The 13,553-nt window shown below is 33.0% G+C and overlaps 1 protein-coding gene across 2 annotated transcripts in view; it reads left to right on the top strand.

Annotated features, from left to right (window-relative positions):
• The first annotated feature begins 4,490 nt into the window (after window positions 1-4,490).
• LOC145676370 (uncharacterized) overlaps window positions 4,491-13,553 on the top strand; it is a 32,991-nt gene continuing 23,928 nt past the window's right edge. For both annotated transcript variants that reach the window (XM_081747221.1, XM_081747220.1), the window contains exon 1: window positions 4,491-5,195. In XM_081747221.1, the coding sequence (XP_081603347.1) occupies window positions 4,834-5,195 (362 nt within the window). In that variant the 5' untranslated portion in view covers window positions 4,491-4,833. The remainder of the gene's footprint in view (window positions 5,196-13,553) is intronic.

Here is a 13,553-nt window from a genome sequence, read left to right as displayed (position 1 = left end):
AAAAAACGTCCAAAACATAAAGGATCAATCCTGGACTATCGTAAATTTCTAAACCCTCCGAGAGAACAGTAAAACACAAACCACATATACTTATATGTCTTCCCAAACAAGAACGTACATGGATCGAATCCTAATACTGCAATTATACTATTATTAACGGTGGTTCGGGGTATATTGATGCTACTTCACCTCTATTTCTACAGAAATTATTTTAATCATTTGTAAATTAGTACTTTTCTACTTTTTAGTTTGAATGGAAATGATACTAATAGATCATATGATTAGTTATATAAAGTACAGTCAAGGAATTTTAACATTTTAACCTCCAAATTATTTAAAACCATAATAATTAAAAATAAAGTAATTAGCCATATTGTTCTTATAATTTGGAAGATAAAGTAAAGAAATGGAAGTAAATTCCTTCCCGGGAATTTATATGCCAGGGAAAAAACCGGGAAAATCCCATTTTTTTCCTTCCCACAGGGAATATTCCCACAGTCCATCACTATTCAGGACCAGTGTGACCACCGCCAGTACTTTCGTACTAGATCTAGTACATTTTATAATATTTTAGTGTTCTAGTACGTTCACCAACAAAGCTAGTACTTTTCTCTTCCTATTCTTTTCCCATAAATACATTTGGAAAGGAAAAAGGAATATAATAAAAATTTGGCTTATAGTTCAGACTTTTAGTTCATTCTATTGTTCAAAATAGCAAGTAAGAAAGTGTCAAAGAACGAAGGGTTAAAACTAATAAATGGCCACTGTAAACAATATTACATATTTGGTGATCCGTTTAAAAAGTAGGCTATTAAGGATTTAAAACTCGATTTTCTCAATAAGCCCATTTTATATTTCATGTTTTCTCCCGACATCCTCTACAGTTGTCATTCTGGTGTTACTTTAGTTTTATTTTTTATTTCTACAGTGAGTTCTAATACGACAATTAAGCAGAGATTCCGCTAGGATTTTTAGTTTTGGGGAATAAAGTCATAATTGGGAGGCATGGGCGGCGATTAGGGGAGAACAGTTACCCCCGCACTTTTTGAAGTAACCCATTAATGTATATAGTTTCATTTAGAAATCTGAAGTTTTTGTATTTATTACTGGTTCATAGACAAAATGGTGCCATATATAAGCCGTTTCGTAAGTACGTATTGGTTGTCTTCCCGTGGAGTAAAGCAGTAGCGTAGCGTTAACTTTCGCAAAGGGGAGACAGCAGAGGCGCACCCACGAAAGAAAGAAGTCAACCGGGTTCCGACATCCCCAAAACTTCTTAAGTCAATATACTTTTATTAATTTTCTTAATAAAACTATGCTTGTTTAGTAGAGAAATTATTGATGTAGAATGAAAATTTGATCTTACATATCATCTGTACTATTTCTCTTATAAAAACAATGTACTTCCATATTTTTTTCTGAAAATATAGATTAAAGTACATTACAGTTACTTGTCTTGTCGAGTGCAGAATAATATCCGTTCAACACTACATAGACGCAGTGGCTTGGATCCCTTCAGAGAAGCTCCCCGCCTTTCGAGGGGGACCCATTTTAAGACAAAATTTTCTTACTCCATATACGATACGAACATGAAATTATAAATGAAGCATCAAACAGATTCACTACATTACATAAATAAAACAGTACACAAAAGGAAATAAAACAAAAGAGTCGTGGGCCCATTTTAGTAAAAAAATGTCTGCTATTAGGGGTCCTAGAAAATATTTATTCGTATGGCTTTGAGATTTGTCAATATTGTCCCCTTAATTAATTTGTCATGCATGGAACGATCCCAGAGGTGTAACTAACGGCCCCGCAGATCTTGTCGTACTTGAGGGCCCACAGGCTTTAGGGCGGGTCATAAAAAGTAAGAGAAAGATGGAAAAAAGGGGCCCAAGAATTTGGAAAACAACTTTTCTACGAGACCCAAATACGCGTATTAATGCTTGCCCTCCAGAAAAATCTAAGTTAGGGGGGTGCTGCTTGGATCCCCCTAAACCCTGCACGCCTCCGCCATGAATGGAGTTAGGAATTGTCTGCTCCGATAGACCTTTTGGTCAGTGTCGGACCTGTGAAACACTTTCTACACAAATCTGGAGTTAGCATATAGGTGGCATTTTATTTTTTGTCAAAAAGTTGGGGGCAACTCCGCCCTCCCAACAAAAAATTGGGTGCGTGCCTGGTTAGATATTATTATTATTTCTTCTCGAGTTTGAAGCCAACATTAAGTTGTAGGGCCATGTCTCATACTGCTTCGGTGATGGAAAGGAATATGAAACTCCTAACCAAATTTCGTTATAAACTGATTTTTGCGAGGTTGCACTACTGTATATAACATATGTAGACTTAATTTTGATCAACAAAGCCCTCAACGTTTAAATCAAACAACCATACAGATATTAATTCATTCTGAAGAATCTCAGTATATACACTGGATACGTTAAATTGAATTAATAATTTACTTCCTATGTAATATCTTCTTATTTGCTTAGCCTTTGTAAAGTGTAATCTCTGATTCAAAAAGTAAGCTCAGAAAACTTCCAGCAATTCATAAAACTTTCAGCAATTTTTCCGGTAGTTATTAACTGGTTTCATTCTTCTATTTCTTGAAATTTTCTCTGATATATGATTGAATATCTAAAAAGAAGAGGAAAAAGTGTGTTGGATTTACAATAGTACAAATGCGCTGAGCATGGTATCACTGCAGCTGAAACATGTCTCATTGCCAGGTTCTTTCAGCGAGCGAGAACTCCACACAGCCACTTGCTCGTGCAACTTTCAAGTAGGAGCTCCACTGACTTGTTCAACCGCGTTGAGACAGATTTCTTGATGTCTCCTTGTGGCCTGTTTGACGGAGACAGAACTTTTAATTCCCATGTTTTGAAAATTAAAATTATTAACAAATTAGATTCTACCACTATTGCTATGAACCAACCTATCACGGACCCTATTATTTCTATATTTTTCTACAACATGATATGTACAGTACATTGATTCTTATTAATTAAGAAATTTTAAAACTATGTTCTTTTAATTTGAAAGGCTAGACAGTGTCTCAGTGTTTCATAGCACTCTACGCTACTGGAGTAAAGAAAACTACAGGAGTTGCGTTTTAATTGCCACAGAAAATAACCCAAAATTAACCTATCAGAGCACAACAATTTCAGCATACTTTCACTTCTTACAATATCTCGGCATGTTAATCAGCCGCTATGAAACTAATTGAGAGAACATTCCGAAAAAAATGGGCTTTCACAAATTCTTTAATTGCACAAAAATTGACAGTTCCTAAAATGTCCTTTCTTCTTTCTAAAATAAGAAAACAAAACAAAAGCGTAATAAGAAACAACTACCTTTTCCATTGCTTTGTAGTGTAATATACGAGTGAAGTGGTGTGTTAGGGGTGTACGAGTGTATATACAATTAAATTTAATGAATTAAACGTAATTCTAGATTTTAATGTTATTTTGTGTAACTGGAGTATGGAGTGATTCTAAGTATCATTGGGCCTTATGCAGAGTCGTTTTGATGTGTGATTAGTAGCATACTAAAGAGATCGACTAACATATGTTCTCTGCAGTAGTCAGGTTTTTAGTATGACGCTAATCATAACGTCAAAACGACTCTGCATAAGGCATATTGTGATTTGATGTGCTCCAAGAAAGTGAAAACTACACCCTATGATAACTAACATGTTTCGGGAAGTTGCAAAAGCAAATATTTCTTTAAATGTCGTAGCATATGCTTGTAGTAATTACTGTTTTCATTTTCTAAGAGTAATAACATATTTATTAGCATGTGTAGAATTAAAAATTAAGTTGACTATTAATCCTTGTTTCAATATAACTTTTGCAAAACAAGCATCATTATTCATCACTATGATTAATATTATCCTTTCTATTTATTTGTTTTGTAAATTTGTTATTCAATAATCTCATCACAGTTTTTCAGACAGAATTTTAAGATGTTCATGAGCAAGGAATCAAATCTTTTCTTACACTTTCGTTGTTTAAGAGTACAAAGAGCTAGTACCCACTTGCGTTGCTCTTGTCAATTTACTTAATAAAACATGAAATAGGCCTACGATATTCGGTATTTTAACTGAAAAAGAGTATCCTATTAGTTATACAACCTTTCGTCATACAAAATGTTAGAAACAACCAGGAAAACTAACATTTATATGCAAATATTCAGATCATGTCTTTCCCCACACTTTTAACGTCTAACCGCCCCCACTGTTGGGAGCGTGTAAGAGGTTTGCACGGTTCGTATCGAATTTTGACTTTAAAAATTTAAAGTTAGAGGTTCTTTCGAGAATGTGTGGACCATTCCCTTCCACAGCTTCCGGAAACCTTCTAATAAGATATTAATAACGTAAAATGTCATAAATAGGGTGAAATGGGAGATGATAAAATTTTAGTACTTTTTCCAGATCTAGTACTTTTTTTCTGCATAAGTTAGTACGAAATATTTTCACTGGATGGCCACACTGTTCACGACGCGGCGTGGGATGTGGTAACACCACTCTTCGGAAAATTATTTACTTTATACTTTAAATCTTTTGTTAAGTACTTCGCTTTTATAATTTATTATATGCTTAATACACGTAATAACAGTCCAATGGTCTTTGTTACCTGGGACATTAAAATTGTGAAGAACTTACTGTTTTCAAACTGTATTTATTCTGTTTTTTATTACAATCTGATCGTATGTTTGATTGCAAGTGTAAAGTTGCTGTGAACGTTCTTGTCAATCATTTCATTAACACTGGCAGCTTAAAAGACAAGGGAAGTATAAGAACAGTGTCAAATTCTTATTAAATTTGAAGTCATAATGGTTGGAGAGGAAACTGTTAAGTTGGAATTGATGTGCAAAGAAGAAATTGATTATGTCTTACCTCAGGAAGATCCACTGGAAGGGAAAGGGTGGACATACGAACTGATGACTGAAAACAAAGAATTAGTATTATCTACAATGGAAGGAGAGCAAACAATGGAGAAGGATGCAGTTATGTATTCTTTGGATGAGAAACTAAACGTTGATACTGTGAAATCAGAATTTGCCGTAGAACATCCTGTGTTTGAAAGTGATATAGAAACGCTAAGGAAACCAATGGTTCAAGAGACTTGCCCGTCGTACTCTAAGGACTCCCAACAATTAACAACAAAAAGTTTAAATTCCGTTCGGCCAGGAAGGTAATATTCAATTTTTCATAAAGTAATTGGCTCAGATTAACAATACGGATACATAGGTTCGGAAAGTTTGTAGGTTAAAGACAGTAATTCATGAAAAATGTTTAAATATGGGAGATATCTCGAACGTAAATTGCTACTCCGCAATTTGGAAATGACATGCCACACATAGACTAACTATATATAAAATTATAAAAATATGATCGTTACAAATCTTATGTAGTTCGTATCTTGATAAAAATAATGATTCTTTATTATTAAATACGAATTTCTCACCAAATTCTTTATTCTTGTATATATTTACAAAATGGATGCTCGACGTGTGTTTTATTTATATAGAGTCTTAGGTAAAATAACCGATCGTAAGAATAAAATGTATCCTAAAATTTTTGAAATATTAATGTGAAATGGTTATTCTGGAACAAAAAATATGGACGTTTGTTATTTTATTGAGGATTTAGCTCCAATGAACCTACCCTCAATTTCCGGAGGGCTTCGAAAAACATTAACAGAATAGAAGATAAAAGAATATTCTAACCAACAATGGATGTTCAATAATTGTAGATGACTATACAGACATAAATTCATTTTATACGGTACTCATTTCTTTCAAAATAGTCGACTTTTTATATATTCACCAATCATTTCTAGGATATGGAAATCTATTTCTTCATACAAGATCGCACGCAGGGGACGCAAGAACTATTGTACACTCAACACTAACCAGCATGTGCTAGGTGGTCGGTAAAAGAAAAAGATTGCTATGTAAATGAGGGCAAGGCGCAGGATGTTGGTCCGACTGGAAGAACAGGGATGTGTCGGTTAGGATCTATTATATCAACGCAAATAAGTATACACGAAAACGAGGATAGCGCAAAGCACTGTATATAGCATAAGCCTACATATCATACGTGTTGAATGTGTATTTGTACTTTCCTAAAGAAATTATGAGTAACATCCTGAAATGCTTTCATTGCTTGCATATTTGCGTTCCAAAATAACACAATACATTAGGAACGTAAATTTTTACCTATGTAGATTCCTTAACTCCCAATATTTTTTTCTGTGTCATGATTTAGCACATTGAACTTAGTTATTCATGTCGCTTACAGTGATTGCTAGCTACTTTGTGAACGAATTTATGTATAACATGCACAATACGGTATTATTTAAAATGCTATTACGAATTAGTTCCCTGTCTTTTATAGTAAACTTCGACCAGTTAAAGTTGTCATATTACTTGCTCTTGTATACAAATTCCAACCGTAGAGTTTGTATACTTCAAAGTACTTTTATGCAAGACATCAGAGTTTCGAACAAACTGTAGGCTATGTGTCATTATTTGGTTTACCATAAAAGGGAAAAAGAACAGTTAAAGAAAATATTAGAAATTTACTCTCTCTCTCTCTCTCTTTCTCTCTCTCTCTCTCTCTCTCTCTCTCTGCCATCATGTTAGAAAGATGATGCTCGGTTCGTATACTAATTTATAAGAGCAAGTTAACATACACTTATGACTAACAATATGGAAAAGAGTACTATAGAGGTAAAAGAGCTCAAAATATTACGAAGAATAGAGATGAGAGATTAATCAAATAGGGCTGCTATCAGTATCGAATAAATAGTTTTCAGGCTCAGCAGTTCTTGCTCATTGGTTAAGTTTGCGCAATTTTTATAATAATTATTATTATTATTATTAGAATCATGATTAGGAATGGCAATTGTGTCGGCAATGGACATGGAAAATGCAAGAACGTTGCTCTTTATATTTATTCTCATTAGTTCTTAATTTCAAAATATTTTGTATAAACATTCTTTTTTCTGAAGCTAGTGCAATTTCTCCTGCAACATGGAAGCAATACAAGTTTGTACAGTATTATAACAGTAATTTTTACCTAAACTTGTTTATATATATAAATAAGTTTTCGAACATAGCATACAAGAAATATAACTGCAAAATATACATTATTACTACTAACCTATTGAGTAATCCAGGACAAAACAGAGTTATTCCACTAATGTATAAAAATATTTATAGCAATTTTTAGGCATCAGTGCTCCCTACAGTGTCGAAAAACGTCTGGAATAAACACAAATGTTGGAAATAATTTGTGACTCGTATCTAGGTGCGTTCTCTCTTTAAGATCCGCCAAAATTTAAAGTCATTTCACTTATCTTACAAAGTGGCGTGTTTCCAGATTCAAAATATGTTACAGATAAAACGATTGGGAATTTTTATAGCTCATACCTAAGATATCCTTTCTCAGATTGAAGAAAATAATAGCTAATTATTTCACTCATCGAATACCGATAACGTTATTTGAAGTAAAACCTTAGTTCCCCAGAGCGCGTAAGTGAGAGGTCAAAAGTTTAAATACGTAAGAAAAAAAAGAAATGGATAATATTACTTTCTGTTATCTGCGAACATACCTGTATCCTTTATGTTGTATCAGATAACAATAAATAATATGTTTCCCTCAGTTAATACGGATAAGATAATTCCAAGTTATATCCTTCGCGTTGAGAAGCGGAAAAACTATTATCAACCACAAGATCGATAATATTTCAAGAATAAGAATTACAAACATTATCGTAACATGTTTCGGATTTGTACCTTTTAATTGCAACTATTCTACAATCAATGTTGCGGAATGAATAATTTATTTCTTTTCATTTTTAGTAGTTAAGTGTAACGAATTTAGAGTTTGTGCTTCTAGAATTTAGAAATTTGTAAGAATATCCCCAGTTGGAAGAAAGTTCTGTTTTAAGCGCTTTCTGATTTGAACTTTTTGTTTGCGTTGTTCTGAGCCTACCGTAGAAGTCTGTTTGTGATATCGTGCTATCCTAGTAGAAGAGGAAATAAATCGTGAGTTTTTTTTTTAATCAACTAGGAGGTGTTAATGTCCGTACTGACAAACAAGAGAAAAGATCTTGATCTTAGCATTAAACTCCTTTCAAACTTGTTGATGAGAATGGGTCCTACTCTGATTGTAACTGCAGATGGTATAATTCTGAGATCATTCATTCGTTTTAGGCGACTGAAATGAATTGAGATCTTATTTGAGAATATAAAGGAATATAAGAATATCCCAGGTATAAAAAATTTAAAAAAAAAGTTTGTTCTTGACCTTCTTTTCATTCTTCCAAATCTCATTTAGTTATGGTTTGTCCTCTCTTGCATTTGATTTGTTGCCACACTAAACACAAACACACCTGCAATCACAAACATGTATTATAACGTTCATTAACAAATCGAAAGTGATGTACACCTGTTCCAGGTTATTTCCAGAGATGTTAATTTTTTTTATGACAAATTTTCTCCTTTTCGTTTATAAAGATTTATCATCTGTGCTAAAGTAATGTACGACCATTTTCTTGATTTCCTTGTGTTTTTCTCCTCGGCATGTTCTTGATTATTTGTTTAGCTAAGTTCTGAAATTAATTTGATTCTATATTTTACCATCTGATGTTATCCCATGCTTCTGGATAAGTTTTTTTCTAATATCAATAGTTTTCTTATTTCTAGCAGGATCATAATGAGGGGACACTACCTCTACTAGGAGGGCGCATTGCCTCTAACATAGAGACGTTATTACATACGCATATTTTATGTTTTAACTGGATGATCAACAGTAGTATATAATGTGCTATTAAAAGCTATCATCGCAGTCCGTTTAAACGCTCAAAATGTACGTTTCAGAACCACATAATTTTATTCCTTTAAACTCAATAAACATCTACATCAAACGTAATGTGAAGACCTTGGAGGTCAAGGGGACTAACTAACTTTTGAAGTAAGATTATTTTTGCCCAAGAAATCTATTATCCATTGTGAAATATATAAACTTGGAGGAGAACCACGATGCAGTTCAACCATTTGTAGGCCCTAAAGTGAACTGCGATTTTGTTCTTCTAGTTAGCATATTGTGCTGCGGAGAGTACATTTCTGAATATAAATAAACCTTAGTGGAAACGTCATAAATAACTTAGGTCTCTTTTATTATGGGGCCCTGAATTGAGCTGTGAGAAAGCAGTGAACTAAATGCACTTTCGAGCTATCTGTAGCGAGATTGGACTATGTAGTTTTTAATGACTTGATAAATTAGCGCTTTTGAAAACAGCGTTAAATAAATTCACATTAAAAGATGATGTAACAATGTTGCAATCTACCTTTTTTGCTATTTTAAATACAAAGTTTAAAGTTTTACACGTACTTGTTGACACCTCGAAAATGCATGTATGATAGTTCAATTTGGTTCCAGACAGCTTGATTACTAGTGGCGCAGTGCCACATTATCTATATATATATAGAACATTGAACTTTTATCACTTTGATCTGTTTACATGACAAGAAACAAGGACATTCTTACCTTACATCAGAAATATTTTCAATTCTGTACTATCATGGCAGAGTTTGTTAATTATGACATCTTAATTAACTTTGTTTAGTATATACATTTCATACTGCATTAACAAAAAGGGTTCAATGTTGTCTTGACCGAGGTTCGCCCTTAATCTAGATTTAATAATCTTGAGTTTGAAAAACGCTCGGTAACAATTTACCTGTATTAGAGCGATCGTAAAGAGAAATTGATACACTTTAAAGAGTTATGTATAACATAAGACATATATGCGACATTCGTATATAATTTTTAACGCACATGTAAAGCAAGACTTGCTAGCTCTCTTTTTAAGTTGATTTTTACATCTCTGGTTCAATATCGTCTCACCATATTTTCTCTTCATACTCACTACTTATATATTCACTATCATATTCACTCACAACATCTCCTTTCGATGTTTTGGATCGAACCTCTGCATATAATTTTAGTTAGTCGATAAGTTTCCCTTTCTCTAGTTGATAAGTTCCCTACAGGTTTTGTTCATTGCTTTCTATGGGTAGTTCGAATTTTAAATCAGAAAGCCACCTTGGATCGAAACACACCATGTCATGGTAAAAGTTTTCGTGTTTCGAATACCGGTTAGTCATACTTTGATTTTGTCAAGGACATCATTGGAAACACACAGTCTGAAACTTTTCTCTTCTGTATTTCCTATGATTTCATGACATGCCAATTCAGTTCACAGGATTACATTCTATGGAAAGAAATGTTTTAGACTATCGCAGGGAAAGGTATGCACAGTTTATGAGTTGATCACAGAAAAACTTATGCCCCCTCCTCGTGTCTTCGGCACCTCCCCCTCATCAGTTCCCACTATCCCCACAAAGTCATGTTTCGCGCGACACCCAATCTGTTACGCTTCTTATGGCTTACAACGACATTGCTCGTGCTAAACCAGTATTATCTTATTGTTAACACTTGGTGTGAAATTACTGAGATTTTTATTACTTGTTTACGGTAATGAAAAATTTGTTAATCAATCTTCAGAAACTTACTATTGCACCTACATATGTGTAGGACTACCCGAGAATTTGCATTGAGAAAAGGTAAAATATCTAACCTGGAAGTACTTTGAATGTGGTATTCGCGCACAATGATGCGCATATGAAGGACAAAAAGAAGAAGGAATGAACAAGGACAAAAGGACACTAATGAAGGACAACAGGTCGTAAAAATAATAGGAAAAAGAAGAAACAGCATGCTTGGCCATCTTATATGGCATTCCGATTTGATCACCATGCTGATAGATGGAAAGACAATAGGAATACCAGGCACAGGAAGACCAGAGATAAAATATATAGACAGTTACGAAGAAGATACGTTATCAACATTTAAAACTGATCTTCCAAGGGAGTGAACAGTTTACAAAATTTCCATGTTGCCCACCAACCTACGGTTAGGGGTGAACACGAAGATATCGAGGATTTAGAGAATGATTTCCTAAATTTACGATATTCCACTAGTTCTTTGAGGAGGATTAGAAAGGTGATTTCGTAAATCTACGAAGCCTGTCCTAGCTATTGGAGGAGGTATTCTCACCAATAATCCTTGCGTGAATTACATCTCGTTGCTTTTTTAGGTAATATACGTCCAGTGTAAATAAACCTTCGGAAATGATAGTTGCAAGCTCTCACATGAATACGTCGATACAATGTCGTGTTATCCTATGAAATAACCCGCGTTCAAATATTGGCTGTAACAAATTAATTTTTTTTATTCTCGAAACACATTCTTTTATTATTAACAATTTGTTTTCTGCATTTTTTGTAGATTTTGTAAATTTTATTGGCCAGTGGTAAGTGGAGGCTAGGTTTGGTCAAATATCTTAACACTTCTCTTTCTTTCTTTTGTATGCGTGAATACTCCTGTGACGAATGTGGTTTTTAAGGAGTTGCGCCGTTTAGAGTGCGAAAACATTTTATTTATTTATACAAAAGAGATGCTACAGAATATAGACCAGTGCTTGAAAATTTATACAAGATATGTACATTTGTTCAGAATATATTAAACCATTACAATCAACACATGTTTTTACCTACACAAGTCTTTTTAAAAAAATAAGAGGAAAATAAAGAAGAGAAAAAAACAAAGAGTAACAGAAATACCATAGTATACGGAAATTAGAAATTCAAATTTCCTATAATTTATTTTGATAATATACTAATTTCTCACACTTAATATAGTCATTAACAGGGAAATCGGTCCTCCAGATTTCCCACACTTAATTTGTCTAAATTATAAATGGAACTGGTCCTCCAAGTTCCCTGTGAGTGAGAAATATAACATGTGGATAGTGCAGATGGAAAATGTTGTCCCAACGAGCAATAGCTCACTTTAAGGGACTAAGTATTTCTTTTGGCTTTTTTTTTTATTTTGTAGTAATATGTCGGTATCCCCTGTTTTCATTTATCATTTTTTAGGCTACTAGATTATTCAGCAAATTTATTCCAAAAGTGTTTTTTGATTTCTTATTTAAATAAAGGTGTTGCTTTTATGTCTTTAGTCAGACTATCATAAGTTTGTGTAATATTATGCTTAACGCTATTTATACAATATTTTGTTGTATTATCTTTCTTTTTTTCTAGTATTATAATTACGTACCTCTTTCCTCTTTATTAAAAGCAGATTACTATGTATATTATTTGAAAGTACATTATGGACATACATACAGGATTGGATTTTGATTAATAAATCGAATGGCAGTTGAAACGCCCCTTTCCTCCTAGTCACGCCACACGAATCCAAATCAAGAGTATTAACTAAGAAAAAAAAATAATTGTAATTCAACAATCGATTTAAACTCGAATAGCAAACCCGAAAGAAGAGTCTTGGCCGAACAGACACATAAACCCAAAGTCGCCGCGTCAGACTGGACGGATTGATATTCCTTGTGAATATGTTAATACAGAGTACAAATAAATAGGATATACAGCTAATCATAAATAATGGAAGAACCAGATTTCAAATTTTCAATAACAAACTTTATTTCAAAGAGTTGGTTGTGCATATATACTAATACGTTAGATTAATGTAAATGCACAAAGCAGCAATAACAACAAAAGTAAAATTAAAAATATATATATATATATATGTATATATATATATCCCGCGTAGTAATACGTTAGAGATCGAATTCAAAATATAATTTGATTTGATTCAAATATATTGACTATTAATATAATTGCAATATCTAACAACAATCTCGGTATCTCGATTTGAATCTAAATTCGCTTGAAAATATTACAAAGTCGAAAGGTAATTTTTCAAAAGTAATAGAAAATTTAACAATAATAAAAAAATCTGAAGCTAATCAGTTTCAATAATCTGCTTTCAATTCAAATATATATAATTCAAAGAATATCTTTCGTAAATATTAAGTGAAAGTTCAATGTTAAATAGAAAATCTATGATTCAATAACTTTTGTCACCGACTGTATAACAATCCTTAATTGGTGACATCAAGAAATAACACAATCTTATGAAATTCTTTCGAATCAAAATCTTATTCATATTACAACACTCTTTACTAAAATTGTACCTAATCCTATTTTTATTGACCGTGACTACAAACTTGAAAATAATTCTTGACAATTACGTAATATATTAATTCCACAATTACTAATCTTTATGATGTTCAAAATATCGCACAATGTACCTTTAGAATTAAATGCTTTTTGGAAACTTTTTTCTCTTAAGTGCTCGATATAAAATCTCAATGGAAATCATTCATCAATCACGTATTAACGAGTCAAAATTACGCTTTAAAGTCACAAACATATCCACAAGGAATAATTCGAACTTTTTGATATTCTTTAGAATTATTCGGATCAATACTCCCGGATTATCATTCCACCAATTTCAAAATTACAATCTGGGGAGGATTTAACTAGATTATGTAACAGATCCCTACTGTGGTAATTTAAATCAAATGCAAATAGCGTCCTAACTAAAGCGGAAACAA

Source organism: Thermobia domestica, unplaced genomic scaffold (genome assembly GCF_964235325.1).
Source record: "Thermobia domestica unplaced genomic scaffold, izTheDome1.hap1.1 HAP1_SCAFFOLD_118, whole genome shotgun sequence".
NCBI classification, from domain to species: domain Eukaryota; kingdom Metazoa; phylum Arthropoda; class Insecta; order Zygentoma; family Lepismatidae; genus Thermobia; species Thermobia domestica.
This window is presented reverse-complemented; position numbering and strand designations above follow the sequence as displayed.